Source organism: Sturnus vulgaris, chromosome 5 (genome assembly GCF_052056855.1).
Source record: "Sturnus vulgaris isolate bStuVul1 chromosome 5, bStuVul1.hap1, whole genome shotgun sequence".
Taxonomy (NCBI): Eukaryota; Metazoa; Chordata; class Aves; order Passeriformes; family Sturnidae; genus Sturnus; species Sturnus vulgaris.
The window spans coordinates 25,275,300-25,296,514 of NC_142247.1; the positions used below are offsets into that span (position 1 = coordinate 25,275,300).

Here is a 21,215-nt window from a genome sequence, read left to right on the forward strand (position 1 = left end):
TTTGGGTTATATATGTTATTTGGGTTTGGTGTACCTATTTAAAAGTTGTGCTGTTTTTTGTGTACACTTTTCTGGAATGCTGTAGGTACCAGGAAAATTAGACAGATAATGATACAATGATAAAAAGAAAGGAAAAAGTGAAAGGAAAAATTGATAGGGCAGTTATTTTTGAAAGACAATTTAAAAAGTGAGTTAGTATTATTATTTAATTCGACTGCCTAACAGCCAGTTTGGAGGAGACACTCCTTAGCATTATTCTTTCATTAAAAGAATTTAATGTTCTGCAGTTGTTCAAAAAGCTGGAAAGATAAAAATTGACATTACTCATTTTTCTTTTACAAGGAACAAGTAAGAAATTGCAGCTTTTTTTTTTTTTTTTAACAAACAAAAAACCAAAGTGTTCTGTCTTTTGTTGTGCTTTGTAAAAAGTAAAACCCTATCTTTTTCTGTTTGGGGTCACCTTGAGGATTATCATAGGAATTTTATGCAGCTTAATTAATACTTGTAGAACATGCTATAGCATCAAGTAAAAATGGAAGTGAAGTTCTGTTACAGACAAGCTGTTTCTTCAGTGCTGCCTGTCTGGACCTTGTTATATTTCCTATACTTGAAAGAGAAATATTAAATAAAAGCCTTTACCTATTCATTTAAAATACATAACTATAGTTACTTCCCTATAATACATACTTTCTAAGATTTTTTTTGGAGGAAAAATATTGTCCTTTAACACAGCACAGTGAAATAATAATATTAAAACATTGACCTCACTGTATCCATAGCAGCAGGTTTTATTCTCATAAACACAGGATAAAGTATTCAATGCAGGTTTCAGGAGAAACATTGGAGAATTTTTTCTTTTAGCATAAAATTAAACTCTTTATTTAAAATCTGCTTGTGTGGAGGGAAGCTCGTATCTGAATGTCTCCAGTAATCACACAAGGGAAAGAAAAAAAAGTAATTGCAAAGCAAATTGTTTCTTGGTTATGTATTGCAGTAGTTGGTTGGTTTTTTTTCCTTACCAGTAAATGGAGACGAAAGCCTTCAATATGTGAAACCAGAACAGATTTGTGTCAGCACCATGCTGAATTAGATTTGCATAGAATACTTGTCTGTGTCACTGTCTCCATAATTAAAAAGGAAGAGGAGGAAGGAGGATTTCGCTGTGTAAGGGAGGATCTTCTGCTGCAGGAAGTTCTTCCCTGTGATCTGCCCCATACAACAATGCCAAAGAGCTGCTTACCATGCTGACAGCTTTCAACCCCTGGCATGTTTACCAATTATTTTCAAATTTTAACTGAAATATTTATCCATTCAACATCTGTGCAAGGAGTGCTTCCCTATCTGATAAATCGTGGGATGGGGCAAGTAGATGAAGAGAGAGAGAGAGAGGGAGGTAGAGTGCACTGTGGGGAGAAATTGGAAGATTCTGCAAAGAATGACATTTTCACTTCAGTTCATCCCCCTGGGATGAGGACAAGAAAGACCTATGCAAAACTAAAGACAGTAAAAAGAAGTGTTCGAGGTTTTTAAATTATTCCAGTATTTTCCGTTATATGAACTAAATGAAGCAAAAATGATGAAAAAAACCCCAGTTTCTGGTCCTGCAGTTAAAAATTGTATCATCAAGAACATGCTAGAGCTCAAATTGAATTTGAACGGGGAGCTTAACAGTGAAAGGTCTGAATGGATTTTAGAATTTCAGTTTTCAAATACTGTTTCAATATAGTTTTAAGTTATATTGGTGCCTTGAAAGATGTTCTGTATTCAAGGCATTCACAGGATTTCTCATGCTTACAAATATATAGTAGCTTGAAATTATTTCTGGTTAAATTAATTTTAAGATGTGGAAATCAGTAATTTCACACAGATTTGTCCAATTGTATGTGACTGGATTTTAAATTCCATTACCACTCCAATTCACAATAATTTTTTGTTGTTCAACGTATATATTAATTTTCTGGATGACATCAATCTAACAAAATAATCCTAGTAATTACACTCACTATGCCTCAGTTTCTTTATCTGAAGATAACAGTAATCCCCTCATCAGTGAGGGATTTTAAGTTTTCTGCATCAACATTTGGAAAATATTTTCAGATCCTTGAATGAAAGAGTAAGGCTATTTATGTTATTATTCAATTGAGACACACTGTAAAGGGAACAGTCATTTGTTTCCAGTCCATTTTCAGTGAAATCCAAGAAGGAAGATTCTTTAAAAGAATAATTATGGAGTTAGAATTAATTATTGGTTAATATGCTGAACTAATTAAGCCAGCAGAGAGATCCATTTATGCTTGCCAAAGGTTTTCTTTGAGTTAAAGATACTGAGAACATCATTAAATGAGAGAAGTGAAAATATGAAGCATAGGTTAATCTTTAAAACAGAGTGGGTGAAAGGGTCCAGAGGCAAATGCTGAAGTCAAATATTTACCACTGCAATTTAATTTTCCACTTTGAAACCCCAGAGATAATTAAAATTATTCTCATTTGTCTACCATCTCAGCATGATTTAGGATTCTACTTAATGTGCAAAGAAAAAAAAAAAAGACTGTGCAGAAGCAAATGGCAGCAAACCTCTGTGTGGAACCAGAATACACCACCTAAGGAATAATGACGAGCTGACTGAGCCAGCCCTATAGTGCTGCGTGGAGGGTGAGTCTGTGAAAACACAGAGCACCTACAGGGCTGGCTGAGCTCCTGGCCAGACATTCAGAGTTGAAAAGTACATTTCAGCAGCCACCCTAGGCAAAGCTCCTTGCTTCTTGGCAGTGACACTTGCTTCATTCCCTGTGAATTCTGGCATCCTAAAGCTACTATACAGTAGAGCTAGCAGAGAAAGTCAAGATTCTGTCTATCCTGTCAAATTACTGTATATATTTTACCATCATACAATGTGCAGTGCATTAATTAGCTCTGTTGCATTCCTATGATTCCACTACCAAATGGGAGAATACCAACTTTAAAGTGGTTTCCAAACCACTCTAAAAAACAATTATAACTATTGTCAGGAAAATTAATCCACAAACACCAGAGGTTTATGTCCAAAAAGGAGACAGAGGAGTCCTTTTTGCTTTATTCGAATAAAGGGAGAGGCCATGGGACATGCCCCTGGGATCTCTCAAATTTTCGGAGGACGCAGCCTCCTTTTTATCCTATTTTCCCGGCCGCATTTCCCTCTCTCTTTCCCCATTGGCTTAGGTACTTGAGAGGCACAGACTTCCCGGAACGCCTGATACCTGAAATTCCCCTCTAATGTATAACCCTCCCTTTTAATTTTTAATTCTTATAGAATTCATAGTTTTCCCCCCGTTGCTTCTTTCATCTTTCGATATCCAATTTCATTTATCAGCAGCCCTACAGTTTGTTTGTAAGGGCAAATATCTGTTTCCATTCATCAATCAGTGGAATCCATCCCATTGTTTCTTTTATCTCTCAGTGCTAGCCTTATCTAGAGGCTGATCCACAACTCATTTGTAAAGAAATTTAACATTCCTCTCACTATGAAGAAATCCAGGCCTTTTTTTCCCTAGTGTCCTGACTGGTCTTACTCCCCTGGAACTCTGTGGCTCATCCTTCAGAACCTAAAGTCACTGCCCCTACATGAAAACCTTGTTTATGGGAAAAGAGGAAACCTATGTATGTTTAAAGGCAAAAGTGTACTAGCATAATTGAAATCTTAGCCTAATCCAAGAATTGTTATTAATCCAGGTCTAATTATTATGGGAAAAGAACGAATACTTCTATGTGCAAAAATAATAGTAATAATACAGTAAAAATTATTATATAAACTATTTTTGCCTCTCTTCACCTGTGTATTGCTCAAACTTCCACTGCTTTTACAGCTTTGCACAATTGCTGAGAATGCCCTGCCTTGCACAGGTGGCCTTTCAGCACTCGGGCTTTAAAAGTTGGGCTTCCAGCTACGGTCCTTTCCCCAAATAGGATACACCAATGTGTCCCAATGGTTCCTTGCAAATGCTGAGACAAGCACAGCATAGGCACTGCCATAAAAAATACCAGCAAAGGTCCTATCAGCAGGAAAAACTGATTTAATTGAGGGGCTGTTGCAGAATGAAGCAAAACATGCTGATCATGTTTAATTAAAATCCCTCAAATTTTTAATCGTTCAAGGCTTCAGGGCTTGTCAGGCAGGTGCTCACCTATCTGTCTGTAAGAACAATTATGTTCCACAGTGAGGAGATACAGCAAAAAAGGCAGAAGTTGTGGTAAAGAAAAGGCTTTAGATTCTCCCTGTGCTGGAGCCAGAAGGGAGTAACAAGCAGTGGCCTCAGAAGTGAAACATGACAGGTTCAGCAGCAAATTAGGACTATAAAGTGGAGTGAGGGTAGAATACTTGCAGGAATGCTGTGGATCCCTTAATACTCAGCTGGGAAGGCAGGTGACTGAATATGTAAATTATGACTAATGTTTGGTTAATGAGAATTAATAGATGCAATAAAGACATGATCCTCATTGCTGTAGGGAAATAATGGCATTTTGTGTAACAGTGTCATGACTTCTCCTAATTCTGGTTCATTTATACAGCCTAGATATTAAATGAACTTGGAAAATCAAGACTCCATCAGAAAAAGTAAATCAGGCATTTCATCTCGACTGAGGGTTCTGAGGTTCTGAAACTAAACAGAGTAAAGACTTACTAAAAGACCTCTACAAAAAGTTTTGCTACAGGTTCCACGTCTAATAGACCCTTAAATTCAGTATATAATTTTGTGCTTAGGGGTAGAAAGCAAGAATGGAAACACACATTACCTTAAAGGAAGTGCTACGTTTTATTTTACTAGATGAAAAGAATAAAAAGGTCCCTCCTGTAAAATTCAGCATGACCAGGATAACAGTTCTATTGCAAGTCAAGAAACAGATCCAGCAATTCTCTACTGGTGTCACTAGAAGTAATGTATGCGCTGCTATCATTTATTTCGCTCTGTCGCCATATCCCCGTGTCCCAGGTGTACGGATATCCCAGATGCCGTTTGCTCAGCACTGGAATCTGCATTTCCAATTCAGAACGCGGCAATGTGGTGCCCCTCAAACCCCCTCACGGCAGGTTTATTGCGTGGCCAGCGCCACCTTCCTTCAGCAGCTGCCGGGGCGCGGCTCCGTGCCCGTGCGGGCTCAGGGCCCGTCCCGCAGCGGCTGCCCCGGTGACGGCTCCGGGCCCCTCCGGGCCGCCGTAGCGCCGGCAGCGGCGCGCGGGGGCTGCCGGGACGGGGCGTGTGAACTTGGGCGCGGCGCGGGAAGTCGGGCCGCGAGCGCGCGCGCGGGGCCGGGGTCGCGAGGCCGGGCCCAATCGGGGCGGGCGGAGCCGGGGCCGGGCCGGGCCGGTCCCTCAGGCGGCGCCGGGCCGGGCCGGCGGGGCGAGCAGCGGGGCTCGGCCCTGTGCCCGCCCGGCCAGGTGCGCAGCGCCGCGGGGAGAGCGCGGGAGCGGGGCCGGGGCCGGGCAGTGCCGTGCCCATGCCGATGCCGTTGCCGTGTGGCGGGGTGCACCGAGCGGCTCCGCCCGCGGCCTCCAGGGCTGAATTGCGGGGCGGGAGACAAGCTCCGTGTGAGGCGGGAAAAGCGGCTCCGCGGGCTGATGCCGAGTGAAGGCGGATGTGGACCCTGAATTTCCTGTGTAGTTTTGTGAGTGTTAACACTCTCGGCAGTAAGAATGAATGGCCTAAAGCTGTGTTGAAACGTCCCACAGACTTTGGCTAAGGGGGTTTTCAGCTGAAGGGAAGGCTCATGTTTACAGTCCTTGTTTGTTGATAGTTGAAAATTGCTAGGAGTAAAACGCTGAGAATCAGCGTTTCAAACCGGGCACCCGTTTTAAGTTTTGAAAGGTGTCAGTCAAAATAAGTAGCAGTACATTGTTCTTGGTCTTTCTGTTTTGTAATGTTTTATAAGTTGCGATGAAAAGTGACTCGTTGTCGCTCGTATTCTACTGTCAAAGGTTTAGTTTAAAGGATTCTCGGATGTCTCCTTTGGAGTGGTGAGATGAACGCTGAAGTGAGTCCTTTAGGTCCATACTGCCAGCCTTCCCCTGCAACAGTTGGATTCTGGTTTGTATATCCCCATCTACTGGTGGGAAATGGGTCCTTCAGATGCTCAGGCTTTCTGGTAGGCAGCTGTGAACTGTGGAGATAAAAGCTTCATTTTAGTCTCTTGATGCCGTAGAGAGGGTGGCTTTGTGAAAAAGAAACCACGTATTTCCTGCAAGAAATTCAAGTAGCAAAAGCTTGGAGTGACTGCTGCTTTCACTCGTGTATGCAGCCAAACGGCACTGTTTAGCTCTCCAAAGAAATGTTGCAATTATCAAGAAAACTTCAACTTTACCATTTAAAATTGTTCGGTTGCCTGGTTTATTTTCTTATTTTATGTATTTTCATTTATTTCTGCCAAACAGGTGCAGCCATGCAAGAAAGCATACGTTTTGCATCATCAGGAGATGACATTAAAATATGGGATTCCTCATCTTTCACTGTGGTGGAGCAGTTCAACCCACATACACCCTCACATCCAGTCAGTTCACTGTGTTGGGCCAGCAATAGTATCCTTTACTGTTTCAACCGTATTTCTGTGGGTGTTCTGCAAAATTCCAGTGCTTTTTTTTTTCTTTCCTTTTATTACTGGTGTTTATAAAACAGAGGCCTGGCGTATTTTGAAGCCTTGTCTAAAAACATTGCTATGTCTTTTGACCAAAGCTTTGTGGTTCCCCATGCTGAAGGGTTTAATGAAATCAGTACATGATGGTAAATAATTCTGAAAAAGTTTCTCATCTTGGAAACCAGCACTTTTCTAATGGCTGTAATATGCCTGAATTGCCTGCCAACTGTAAAGCTTACTCATTTGTTTCTTCAGCAGTTGATTATGATACTTGCTTTCAAGACAGTGCTTAATTAACTGACAAGCTTGAGCAAAGCAATTGCTGGTGTAGTAAAATTCTATACATAGTATAGTGAAGAAATTTTTTCCTGGGACTTGTTGATTCACTTACCTCTAAGCACTGGTTTTCTTTCCATTGCTTGTAGCATTTGGAGAGGAAGCACAAGTGTGTTCTGTAGGAAGACATTCATGGGATGGTAGTGGTTTATCATCAAAATGGATCTGACCCATTTAGGTCTTTCACCTCTGACTGAAGCCAGTTCTAGGATAATGATACCAGGGGCCAAGTGTTAGATGAACATATGAGAAATGTCAGTGGGTGAACAGCTTGTATGGCTGTCACAGGAGAAGGTGGTGGTGCCTCATCTTGATGCAGAAGGAGGACAGGATGCTGGCACATAGCAGCTGAGTCCTGCAAGTTCTCAATGCCTATCCTCTACGTTAATGTATGTGAAAAGAAGTAATACCAGCTGGAACACAAATTAATGTTTTGACTATGGAGCTTGCAGAGAATTTGAAGCACAGATACAGTGTTTTCATGTATATGCGTACACACGTGTATGTGTTTAGTAAACTTTATCTACGGACAGTCTGTCTTACATGCTTTCTTCTACCAATTCTCTTTATCTCCCAAAACTGAAAAAATGAAGTACCTTGCTTTATGGACTTGTCAGCTTGTTAGGGATAAAGCATTCTTCATAGAAGAATTCTGCATAGTTCTGTGAGATTATACAAAAGTGCCTTAAAATAATGGAAGCAGTAGCAAGCACTACTCTGCCTGCAGGTTTTCTTATGTTAAATCCAGCCAATTAATTCTTAAATGAGCAAATGCAAAATCACAATGGGCATTGGCTTGAAGACTGAATGGTTACTCAATTTATTTGGTGGCAGTTCAGATGCAGTCTCCTTGCTCCATAGTTCTATAAATGCTCTTATTACTTTGGGATACTTGGTTACAAAAAAGGTTCTTTTTGGGCTTTTGTTTTTCTTTTCTCAGTACAGAGTGGGAGAAATTGGCAACTGCTCTTTGTACTCTAGAAACTGTATGGTGAAGTAGTCTAGCATTTGTCATGACCAGGACCATTCTTTACATCCATAGTCTGCTAACAGCAGCAGACATTCCTTTGAACTAGTGATAAATGGAGCTCTTACTTGAGGATGTGGGGAAGCAGAATTGTGGACTGGATAAGCTGCCTTAGTGGTAAAGAGCTCTTAAATAATACCTGGCAGATATTTCTCATCTTTTTTATCAAAGAAATTGCTGCTTCTCTTGTATTGGCAAGCAAGGGCTGTAGTTGAATTCAAGAGCTTCTTAATGAAAGCTTGGAAAATAGCTTATGTTTCTGTTTCTAAGTCCCTTCAAGTGCTTTAGACTGTTTAGCCAATCTGTCTTCTGTTCAATAAGGGAAACTTCCTGTTGCTTTTATTAATCACCAGTATCCTACAATTATGCTCCTTAACTTGTGACAAAGATAGATACCTGGCCACTGCTTCTGCTGCTGGCGATAAAATAGTTGTTTCAAGCTGTAAAAGCAAACCTGTTCCACTCTTTGAAATAGCTGAAGGAGTAAGTATGAATAATGCTTTTCCCTCATTTTTTCCCCAGTTCACTTTGTATCCCATGTGTCTCACGTCTGTTCTGCATGTTGGGATCAATTTAATTTTAGTATTGTTAGAATTATGACACATATGTAAAAACATTTCCTTGTATATTGTTAAACACATATAAAGAATGGGGGCAATGCTGCTTTTAAAATAGTTCTGTCAGTAAGAAGGTACAGATGCAGTTATGCAAATGTGATAAGGCAGTCAGTGGTTCAGATGTGATCAAATGTGTAGGAGATGGAATAGCTCAAGTTTGAACCTCATTTTCCAACTTGAGCTGTCAGTATTGTGCATGTCTGTGAACTGTGCACTGGAAAACAGAAGAGTCTATGTAGAGGTTGTTCTGGGAGCGTACATGTGCCAGGTTCTGGAATTCGAAGAAACAAGGGAATTTGTGTTGTGTTCAAGGCTTTTTTTCCCCCTGTTAAATGGAAGTGTGGCACTTAAAAAAGCTGGACTTAGTTTTAGAAGAGTCTCTTCACATGGTCACTTAAATAGCTTTTTAGTGCTCTAAACCATTCTAATTATTCTCCTTGCATATTGGTTGTAATGCTAATTTGGACAGGAAATTTTCTGAAATGTTGTTGAAACCTTGCTTTTAGGGTGCTGAAGCAAACACCTTCAAAGGTGGAGTGTTTGTCCTGAAGATATCACTAAATTTGATCTATAAGTAATGCAATCCTTTACAATTTTATCGTGTCAATAATTAGATGGACTTGTTTTTTTATTCACTCAAATCTTGAGAACTTAAAAGTGAATTTTCAACGTGATGGAACTGAATAATAATTTGTTCTCAATGTAGATCTATCATTTAGATTGACATTTTTTTTCCAAAAACTGGTACTTCAGTGATTATTTTAAAAAAAATCACTTAACTGAATTATGAGGTTTGCTGCTATAATATTCCCTGTAATGTTAGAGAATGTGAAGTATGTAACTTAGATGACTTCTTGATTTTCTTCTAAAGAGTTTTTTCTCCTTATAATTTTTTTTTTAAAAAACCTCAGTACCTGAATAAAATACTGTGATTGCACTTTACAGAGCTATAGTTTAAAGGGAAAATGCATATTGGAGGAAAAGGTGGCCAAAAATTTGAAATGGGAATGGGGAAATGGGAGTATTTGAAGGTTTATTTATGTTTTAAAGTATATTAAATGTATGCCCAAACTGGACTTGATTTTAAATGCCTTTTATTAGGAAAAGGCTGTGGAATATGAATAGGTCTGTCTGTCAGTGTGACTATTTGTGCTGATGAAAATGAAAACACACATCAATGTGTTTGAAGTAGATTTGAATAAATCCCCTAATTATCTTTAGCTTACTTTTTTCTTCTTTCTCCATTAGGCAAAACAGACCTGTGTGAGCTTGAATTCTAGTTCTTCGTATCTCATCAGTGGAGGCCTTGATAACACAGTTAACATCTGGGATTTGAAGTCCAGAAAGGTTTACCGCAGCCTAAAGGTAAGTTTGGTGGAGGAAGAAGTGTAGCTTTCCACTCCCAGGTTTTGCTGCCAGCTGTAAAAAATATACTTTCTCTAAGTCTGGTGCGTGTGTAGAATCAAGGTCACTGATAAGAGCTAGCACACATCTGGGTCTTGTTCAAGTTTGTGTTCTTTATGTGCTGTAAATAGCAAATTTAACAAACATATGTAACTCAGTGTTTTCAGAGTACAATTCTATAATAATATATGTTTAAATTCTCAGAACAGACTTCTTATATTGCAAATTTTTATTGGTGTTATCTGATGGGAATTTTTTCCAGGAGTTACATTCCAGGTAATTGCTGTTTCTGTTATGTTGAATGAGAAAACACTTGTGAATTTGTGGAATACTGTCGCAGAACTAATGGTGTGCAAAACCGGGAGATGGTTGCCTTCTAGCTGGTCCAGTATGAATTCCCTCAAACTTTTGTATGATCCATAGCTTAGGATGGCTTCGTGTCTTTGCTGAATGCCTTCAGTAGATGGTTTGCCCTTACTTAGCACCACTGTTTTAAGAAGCTATGAAACTTCAGCTTTGATTTGGTTTTTTCTTGGTTTTTCAGAGTGACAGTAAGAAACAAAAACCTCTAGGTAGACAATACAATACATTAAATTCCTAACTTTAGGGTTAGAAGTACTCAATTGTCTTCCCCTATATAGAAATATAGGAGGAAAATAATGTGTTCATTATACACAATATCATCACTGCAAATGACTGTACAGAAAAATTGGTTGGTAAATATTAATATTAATGCTAGAAGCATATTAATGCTAAAAGTGACAGAAGGGGAAGTTGTCAGTAGTACATCAGGTTAACAGAAAGTAAATTCAAATATCACTGGTTTCTGGGAGACATTACTTTAAAAAAATGTCCATAACACCTGTGGTAAATATCTCTGGTTGTCTTTTTAAAATATTGTATATAATTATGTGATCATCTTTACTAATTTGTTAAAATCACCTAATGCAAACAATTAGAGAGTGGTTATGGTTGATCTTTGGTATGTTTTGCTGCTGTTTTCTGTGATACTCCATAACACACAAATATTTAAAAATGTTACAGATGGTCAGAAAAAAATCAAGCTGAAGTTTTTTTGCAAAAGCATAAATTAGGAAGAATGTCTTTAACACTCTCCTAACTTCCCTTTCCCACAGGAGCATAAAGATGAAGTCACGTGTGTTGCATATAATTGGAATGATGGCTATGTTGTTTCTGGATCTTTGAGTGGTGAAATCATCCTACACAGCGTTACCACCAATTTATCAAGTAGCCCCTTTGGTTATGGCAGCAGACAGGTAGGCTCTCTGTCTTAAGTTCCTTTCAGGTACTAAGCTTAATTTGCAGTCTTTAGAAATTGAATGCACATATCAAGAGCTTTTAAGTTTTGGTATTTTATTTCATTTTCATTTTTAAGAGTGCTCTTAGGGAAAGGAGAAAGCAGACCACTCTCTGCATTATAGCTTTATATACTAGGAATACACGTTTCTCAAGTGCCTTTTCTCTGTGCAGGTTACAGCAGATTTTAACTTGGTAGACACTGGCTCCTCAAGAACAAACTTCTAGATATCTTAGAAGTGATTGAAGTGCAGTTGGCTTTACAAACCAAAGCAGTATTTCAGTTCACCACAATGTGTATTATTGCAGAGGGCAAAGACCATGCAGCCTGGATTCTAACTTGCTCAGAGCTGTCTGTACAGTAGGGATGGATACAAGCCTGTATTTGAAAATAAGTTTATTTAATCTGGAGATTGAAATTGCACAGCTGCTCAAAGAGAAAAGTAATGAGGTTTTATCTTAACGCCTACTTAGGTATTTAGTTAGTATTTGGGAGAGCTAGTTTGAAGGAATATTGTGCACATGGCAAATACAAAGCATATGTACTACTTAAGAACCTTGGTGGGGTTTGCCACTGCAATTCCTTCTGCAGACTCAAAAGGTATTAAAAGAATTAGTTGGTATCACAAGGGAAATTCCCTTGATATAAAAGCGTTTGCAGTAGTAAATGAGCTGTGTTGTCCCACTGGAAATTCCAATGTGTGCTTTTAGTGAGAATTGTCTTGTGTTATGGATAGCCATGTGTTTGAGTTCTAGGCATGCTTTAGTTTTTTACTGAATCATTTTTACAGAGGTAGGAGCTGCCTAGGGGATGCAGAGCTGTTGCTTTGGTCCTAAACCTGACCTTTAATATTGCAGGGAATGCTGAAGTTGTGACTTACTCCTTTTCTGTTACTACAACAGCTTTTTCAGTCTTAAATTGCAGATATGTCAAATTAAATTCTTCTCCTGTCTCACACGAACAGTATAACATGGTGAAAAATCTCTTACAATCTCATAGCATCTGGGGAATTATGGTACACTTTCTGATGAAAAGTCTCTGTTAAATTTAAACTATCTCTGCTGCTAGATGCTGTAGTGTCTGATCCATCACTGATCTCAGACTTATATTGAAGCAAAATTGTACTTCATACTTGGTTTGATCTTCAAAATCCATCTGTATAGTCAGGTCATTTTTCTGATTTGAATGTTACGATCTTAGGAAGAATGTGGATGTGAGGCGGGAGCTGCAGGGAGGTCCATGGCTGGATTATGTAGCTGAGGTTAATATCCAGAGTGGAGGCTATGCTGCTAGTTAATTGGAAAATGAAGAAATTCTTGTGAGGATGATTTGCATGAATATGTTTGATATATTCAATTCTTTTTACCAGAAAGTGATTAGGAGTAGGAGATACACCATGAATTAACTATTTTGTTAGATGAAATCAAGAAGTCTGCTGCAAAGCTGAGTGACCTTTAGGATGGATAAAACTATTTGATGTGTTAGAGTAATTGCAAACAAAGAGCTCCTGTTCACATTTTGAAGGGTCTATAACATTTTCTCAGGGAGGGCAGTTATTTGATTATAGTTTTAATTTAAAATGGAATTGAGCTATGATTTTGTAATGAGTTGGCTAGTTGGATGTCCCAGTTTATCAGCTTGTCTTTGATCCTAAAAATGTTCTTTACTTTTGTGTGCAGAAATGGCTTTATTATTGTTTTGGGTTTTAATTGGAGAGTTGATTCTGCAGTGAAGCAAATATCTCAAGACTTGTGTAATTCTGTTAGATTTAAAAAGCCTTTACTTGATTTATAGCTTAGGGGCCAGGCTTCCTTAAGAGTAAACTTGAATAGATAAACAGTGTATTATACTGTTTGATCCTGGTGCTAGTTTTCTGACTTAGGAAGGGTCACCACTCCATAGTAACTTTTTTTAGAATTGAGGAATGTGAAGTCTAACCTTACAAATTTTAGCTTGTCTGTGTTTGATTCAGCATGATGGAATGTAGTTTCCATGCCAGCTAATTTCTCATGTTGTGTAGATTCTACAAGTAGTAGAATAGCCCAAGGTTGCAGTGCTTTCTCTGACTTTAAACAAAATTATTTTCATAGGAGCATTGGCCTACATTCTGTTAATTGATTTTAATTTAGAACATCTTTGTGTTTTATTAGAATTGAGTTCTTGCAAAGTTGTTTGCAGATCCCATAATTTGTCTTTGCTATTGGCATTCATTTAGACTACCAGATTCTTATCTGCTTGCTGTAGTGAGGATAAATTAAGGTTTGTTTCAAAATAAAATGTTTGTTCAAGTCTTCACTGCCTGGTGCAGTTCTCCTAGCAACAGGATTTAGTTTAGCTGTTTGAACAGCTGGCTGATTTGTAAAGGAGTGTGATGGATTCTGGCCACTCCATATAGTGAAAAGTCTATCAGCTTTAAAGCTAAAAGTCGAGAGCAGTGGTAATATGGGGAATGTAGGCATATGAAAGAAAATGGAGAGCTTGCCCAGACCTGTGAGATTAAAAGGAAATGGCTGGCTTGGTAGGATAGCAAGGGAGATTTGAGAAGAGCTAGAAGAGAGTAATCTTGGTGGGCAGAAGTACAGGAGTGAGAAAATGAAATATGAGCAGATGTCAGGGCAGTAAGGAGGAAGGTATTTGGAGGTGAAGAAAGGAGAGAACTGTGAGGGTCAGGAATATTTCCCATGTAGATCCTGTTTGTAATTAAAGATGTCACTCCTGAATCTCTCAGTATTTTTCAATATAAACAAACAGAAAAATGATGAGAAAATTGTGACCAGCAGAGGACTGTATTAATGATGAAGAGTTGTACTCGTTCCTATTTGAATATGCAGATGAAAGTGCCACCTCTTTAAAGCAGGTTGCAGCAATTTGGCTTCCAGCAAGGCACACAATACAAGTGCTGGAAATGATGCTGGAAGAATATGAAGCAACACATATCTGCTTTAAAATTATGTTAAAGACAGAAATAGGATAAAGGCCAGTACAGTGCATTGTGGTGTGGTCTATGCTAGAATAAAACAATAGCTTTTTGAGAGCATTTTCAGGCAAATAAAATATAAGAGCACTCATTGGACTGGACTTCAGTAAAGTACTTGATTCAGTGCTTTGTGAGAAAATTCTAGATAGGATGGGTAAGAAGCATTGTATTGATAAATCAAACAAATATTTTCGTTCATTATCTAGCTTGTTTAGTATTTTCAGTAGTGCTTATGATAGTAGAAGTAAGGTCAAAACTGGGAAGGGTCTGGAGCACAGGTCTTGTGAGGAGCAGCTGAGGGAGTTGGAGTTGTTCAGCCTGGAGAAAAGGAGTACGGGGGGACCTTATTGCTCTCTACATCCACCTGAAAAATAGGTACTAGCAAGGTGGGGGTTGGTCTCTTCTCACAGGTAACAAGCAATAGGAGAAGAGAAAATTGCCTCAAGTTGCACCAGTTTAGATTGGATATTAGGACAAAATGCTTGTCTGAAAGGGCAGTGAGGCATTGAGACAGGCTGCTCAGGGAAGTGATGGGATCATCATCCTGGAAAGCATTCAGAGAACACATAGGTGTGGCATTTAGGGACATGGTTTAGTGGTGAACATGGCAGTGCTGGGGTAAGGCTTGGACTTGATGGTCTTTGAGTTCTTCTCCAGCCTTAATGATTCTGTGATTCTAGGTAGAGCTATGATGAAACCCAATGGAAAGGCATTTGCCCATCAGAGAGGATTGTGTCAGTATCAAAAAATGATTGAAAAAAATGATTGAAAAAAATGATTGAAAAAGATACGGGAATAACTGTGGCAGAGTAGAAATCAAGATACCAGATTTAGGGGACAAGTGAGGCTCTTATTAGAGTAGGATTGCAAAATTGCCAAGGGAAAGAAGGAGTTGGATTTCTTAATATAAAATGACAATCACCAAAACAGACTCAGAAAAGAAAATGCTGTTTAGGATATTTCAGGGTGGGTCTTTACAGTATAAAATGGATGAAATGTTACTGCTGTTGCAGAGACAGTAGCAAAATATTTTGAAGATCATAAAATATTTTAGTTGTCCATATTCAAGAAAGATTCGTAGTGGGAGAGTTGCAAAAAGACTGATGGTACTGAAAAAGCAGTCCTGGGGGACTTTTTTATAGCAAAATAAAGCCTGAAGGAAGGTAAGCTTACTGTTCTTTAAAACATGGGATAGCAGCACTGAAGAGTTGGGAAACTATTTAGTGTAAGGGCATTATGGTCACAGGAGCAAATAGGTGCAGATGGGTCATAACTAAAATTAATCAGGAAATTGAGTACTGTAGTATTAGAGCAGTGAGCATCTGAAACATCCTCTGAAGCAATGTGGGGGAAACAAAATATCTTTTCTGAAAGGCAAGTTAAATTCCTGCATTACCTGGTTCTTCAACAGCAAGGCTGCATGTGATAAACCACACACGTTATCCTCTTCTGTGGTCTTAGTCCACAGGTTGAACTCTGTTCTGCAGGACCTACATATTTATTTAACTCTGGAGTCTGTATGTCTTATCAAATTGGCTGATATCCATGTACCTCAAATCAGTGAAGGGCAATTAAGTTTAACATTCTTGACAGGATGAAATAATGTACCTTTTCACACCTATAATTTTAGATGTGATGTGGGGGTTTTTGTATGAAGGCATGATATTTCCTGAAGATTAGGGAAACTTTTCTGGAAGTTTCATTTTTCTTTGACTTAATTTTGCTGATTAGCTCATATGGTACCCAATAATAGTAAAAAAAAAAGTCTCCCCCCCAATAGCAAAAATGGCATTTAGCAAAAATGTAATGAAAAATTATATTTTTCTGGCTTTACTATTTATATTTCAGAGTTGGAAGCTGTTGTAGACTACTTTGTATTCCTAATCTGTTTGTGTTTTTAGAAAATAATTCAATATCATGTTTAATATTGGTATTAAAATTCATTTTTATGTCTGTTTTACAGCCTATTCGACACTTGAAATATTCATCCTTTAAGAAATCCTTGCTGGGCACTGTTTCTGACAGTGGAAATGTAACTCTCTGGGATGTAAATAGCCAGAACCCATATCATAATTTTGAAAATACTCATAAAGCACCAGCCTCAGAAATCTGCTTTTCTCCAGTCAATAAGCTGTTGCTTGTAACTGTAGGTTTGGATAAAAGAATTATTCTCTATGACACTTTGAGTAAAAAGTGAGTATATGAAAGACCTTTTGATTTTAGAAGATTTCTTATTTGGGTTTTATAAACTGAAAAAACATACCTAATTATGACATGAATTATTTCATTCAGCGCCAGTGAGGAATGGTTGAAGTGGAGAGCCTGTCCCATAGTCCATTTTGCTTTCTAAGTTAACAAACAAATAATTGAAAAACTCCAAGGCATGTAGGAGCTAATTGAAGTCCAGTGTGTATTAGGGGCTTTTCTTGTTGATAGAGAGCAGTTAACTTCCGTAAGGGGCAGTACAGCCTGTGGGGACCTTTAGCCATGTGAGCTTAACTTGCCTGTTTTTCTAGAATATATAAGAGTTAAGTGTGGTGCACAAAGCTGCTGAGATGGGGAGTATATTGGATGAAAAAGCAGGAAGGAGGAGACTTTGTAATAGGAGGACAGGATGGCAAATGGTTTTGTGGGACATTGGTTTTAGCGTGAGTAGTGCTTTTACTCTAGCTGAGTAAAAGCAGGAGTTTGTTTGCATTCTGGAAGGATGTAGTAGAACGATGCAAACTAAGACCTGAAGTTTTTCCCAGAGCTATGGGAAGGGTAGAGTTAATAGGCTTGGGAGACTAGAGGATGAGAAGATATATGTAGTATGAATGCTGCTGCAAATGATGAAACCAGTAAATAATGTTGGTGTTTGCTATTAAGAAGGCAATGTGATCCTGTCCCCATGAAGTCTTTGGGGCATATGCAGTTTTTTTCTTGTTAAGTGTGACTGCTTAGTGTACGCCTAATCCACTGTTTCTTAAAATAGTTCACTGAATTTATTTGGCACTGGAGAAGTCAAACTACTGACATGTAGCTGAATTATGAAAGCTTTTATATATATATTTTTTTTTTCAGATATTCTGTGTTGAAAAGTCCAACTTGTGAATTCTAAAAGATACATCCTGTCCTTTCTTGTATTTGAAGGTTACTGACAACAATTGTAGCTGATTTTCCTCTGACCACAGTAGACTTCATGCCTGATGGTACTACTTTGGCAATAGGATGTTCCCGGGGAAAGATCTGCCAGTATGACTTAAGACAACTGACATCACCAGTGAAAACAGTTACTGCTCACAAAGGCTGTGTGAAATGCATACGTCTTCAGTTCAGTAGCACTTCTTCCAAGGTATTTTTATTGTTCAATATGTGGATTAATGAAAGCAAAGCATAAGTTTAAGTTCTAAAAAATGTTTAGCATTCACTATCTTAAGTCTTACAGATGCCAACAAAATTGGATCATACCAATGTAGGAATTAAAAATGGCTTAGTGTTAACTGCTGTTTTAGCCATTGTTAATGTGGAATTCCCCTCACTCCTGGCCTCAGTGTAGAAATAAGTGGAAGTTACAGTCTGCTAGGTTTTCTGGTGTGGATATGCTGCCTTTGCAGATCAGTTTGTGGCACCTCTGGTTATTTGTAGGCAGGTCTGTAGTGGCCCCTCTGCTTAAAGAGAAGACACAGGGCTGCTCATCTGAAGATATTTTGTATATCCTATATATGGATTTTTGCTAGCACATAGAAACCGTGGAGAAGCTAATTAAATAATAGAGAAGACTTAAGAGGTTCTTCCAAGACTTAATTAGGCTCTACTGTATCCAGAAACTTTGATTCCAGTTAGTGGACACAGAGAGAACCTTTGAAATGGATTCTTTACCACTCTGAGTCCTACCTTCTCCTCTAGCACAGTTGCTGCTAGTGGTTAAGTATTTTTGTAAAATTTGTAGTCCCTAATAATGTAATGGCTTTTTTCTGCTGTGGCTAAACCTGGAATTGAAATTGACTCCTGGGGGGTCACTCCACTGTTAAATTGTTGCTATCATTGTTGTATTCCTCACAGTATCTGTTTGATAATATGGATGTTTCCCATGATCTTTGAAGTTACATGAAGACACCTTTCTTTTATAAAGGCATATCTCCAAGGCAACCTTTGCAACTTGAACTGAATTTTTTTACTGTTTTTTAAAAAGGGAAGCATATTGTCTTGTATTTTTACTTCTGGCTGAAGGAATAATAACTTCTCTTAATTAGTTTTATTTTTTCTTCAGTCTAACCTCACAGGTTCCTCAAATAAACCTAAAAAAATAGAAGTGAAAGCTGGTAGTAATCTTGGAGGAATTCAAAATACTGGCATCAAAAACATTGCCTCTCAAGCATCAGCAACAGTTTCCTCTCATCTTACATTGACAAATGAGAATAAGGGAGGAGAGATTTTTCAGGAGAAAACAGGTAATGTTGTGTTCCTACTCTTATAATAGTTGGCATATGTTGAAGATGGAAGCAATGTTTTGTGTTTTGACCATTACAGTATGAAAATTTCACTGAGGAAGGGGCATTTGTTAGGAAGTACTGTGTGTATGTGCATGCACGTGCATATACTTCTTTTCCTTCCCTACTGCCTAACACATGCTGTGAGACTGTCGGATGTAAATTGGGTCCTACTATAAGCTTAGGACACATGAAGTCTTAAAAGTTGTGGTGGTACTGTGGGACTATCTTTCGCATTCTAACTTCTTGTAGATTATCTTTATGTGCATAATGTAGTTTCTGATTCAATATCTGCATGGAATGCAGAGCTAAAGATTTGTAATTCTTTTAACAAATAGGAGTAACAGACCTCATAAAAAAAACCCCAAAAAACAACCAAGGAAAACACAGAATAAAAAAGCAACCTAGTCCAAAAACCCATATGACAACTGAACTGTATTTTTGTGAGAGGCATGATTCTAGTATCACATGGTAGGAAAGATGTTAAATATAGTTGCAAGTATGGTTAGTTGTATAACTGTACTTGCTATCTATGTCTCTGAAATTAACAAGTTCTTTGTACGAATTCTGAGCATTCCAAAACTGCCACTGTGTGAAATGTACTCTTAAAATTTTATTTAATTCAAGAGTTCTGAAAATATCAAATCAGTAACCAAATCTGTTGGTTTGATTCTTGAAAAAAAAAATCCTCAATCCATTTTAATGTTAACGGCATTTTCCCGTTCCCTTTTTAAAGGGAGAAGTATATTTAGTAATAGTAATTAGGCAATAAGCCACTGCAGTCCATAGGGATGTGTATTAATGACCTCCCTCGAGTATGCAGTGAAGTATGAGGTGAAGTAGAATGTTTCCTGTGTATGGAAGAAGTGCTGCTAATCAACATTACTGAATGGTGTGGAAAGTTTTATTTTGGTTAAAGAATACAGTTTATTATCTTTATTTAAAGATGTAATGGCTGTTACCCCTTAAAGAGGACCGTGCATAATAAATAACTGTTTTAAGAAAGTAAAGGCTTGCCAAGCAAAACAGTTTTCCTTAATCTGAGTGTTCACTTTAAAAATCAAGACCTCTGAACACGCCAGAAGATAAGGTCTTTAAGGTTTAAATGGGAATGCATGAGATACCACAAACTTCATTTGTTGTCTGGAGGTTCTTCTAGATCTGTTCATGGGATTTAACTGGAGAAACAAGGGGCATTCAGTAATCTGATAGCATATTTAAACAAAATTGAGGCTTTCAGTCACAGGTATTTTTTAGGTGCAAAAGCATAAACAAAGTTAGAATGTGATGAGAAACTTGGATGTACTTTGAGCTGGCTTCCCATAAACTCCCATTTACAACTGTTCTGTGCTTTAGGTACCTTACTACCTTTAGATTACTGAGAAATGGATAAAAGTGCACAAGATATTTTGCACCAATTTTACATTGCACTTTTTCCATATAGATCTTCTAAGCTCTGACACACAGGTTGATACTGCACTTCTGATTTGACTCGGTATATACTTGGTAAATACCAAGTATTTACTTAACTAGCAAGTGCAATCTTATGTTGGTGTCACAACTGACACATCGGGAGTAGTGAAAAATGTAATATATTAATACATTTAAATATGAAATTGTAAACATGGCTCAGGTTCCACTTAATGTAAATACATGGACATGATTAATTGCAGTCACCCACATGGTCATATTTGGGTCACTTCAACAAGCAATCCCATATAGAGAAGTACTTGCAGGTTTTATGAACATTTTGTGAAATTACAAAAGTTATTTTGGTGGTTGTCTGAGCAGTTCAATTCTCTTTCTAAAAACGTTTGAATAATTACTGGGGATTTTTTTTGGACTTAAGATATGCTTCCCTTCTTGAGACAACTGAAGAATCCCTCCCAGCTTGGGTAAGGGATTGGGCTTGAGGGTAGAGTGAGGAAAGGTCTAGGAACAAGTTTGGTTGGGGTTTTTTTTGTCTGCAGTTGTAACTCCAATTTGATTTTTCTAATATTAGAATATATAAATTGATGTTGTAATATTAGAAATAAGCAGAGGACATAGAAACACCTTTTTTAAAGCTTACCTAGTGTTAGATGTAATTTCCCTTGGAATGCTTAACGACCCTAGTACAGCAAATTTTTCTTCTTGCAGAACAAATTTAATCTTTTATCATCTGAATGTGGTTACCTTATTAGCAGAAGGTGTGCAGTCACTACTTTACACTTTACCTGATCCACCATAAAATTGCTGCACCCATCATATTGATTTCTCTGAACATGAGTGGGTTCTCCAATTTTGCAACCCTCTTTAGTTTTTAGTTGTAGTACCTTTGTTGACAGCCTAAATGAGGAAGTTAAAATTGACCCTCTAACTAGCATCTGAAGATGGCTCTGAAGTGCTTACTGGACTTGGCAAGTATCATGCTTGGTGCGAGATTGTTTAGCCGTAATTTATGTTATTTTTGGAAAAGGTC

General features: G+C 38.1%; 1 protein-coding gene across 3 annotated transcripts in view; it reads left to right on the top strand.

The window, feature by feature from the left end:
* Window positions 1-534: 534 nt before the first annotated feature.
* NEDD1 (NEDD1 gamma-tubulin ring complex targeting factor) overlaps window positions 535-21,215 on the top strand; it is a 30,052-nt gene continuing 9,371 nt past the window's right edge. Inside the window, exons 1-8 of one of the 3 annotated variants that reach the window (XM_088165084.1) lie at window positions 535-2,652; window positions 6,404-6,547; window positions 8,355-8,449; window positions 9,832-9,948; window positions 11,124-11,264; window positions 16,246-16,475; window positions 17,415-17,616; window positions 18,535-18,715. In XM_088165084.1, the coding sequence (XP_088021210.1) occupies window positions 6,412-6,547; window positions 8,355-8,449; window positions 9,832-9,948; window positions 11,124-11,264; window positions 16,246-16,475; window positions 17,415-17,616; window positions 18,535-18,715 (1,102 nt within the window). In that variant the 5' untranslated portion in view covers window positions 535-2,652; window positions 6,404-6,411. Of the gene's footprint in view, window positions 2,653-5,462; window positions 6,548-8,354; window positions 8,450-9,831; window positions 9,949-11,123; window positions 11,265-16,245; window positions 16,476-17,414; window positions 17,617-18,534; window positions 18,716-21,215 lie in introns of those variants that run through there. The other 2 variants (XM_014889523.2, XM_088165083.1) reach the window with 2 other exon arrangements.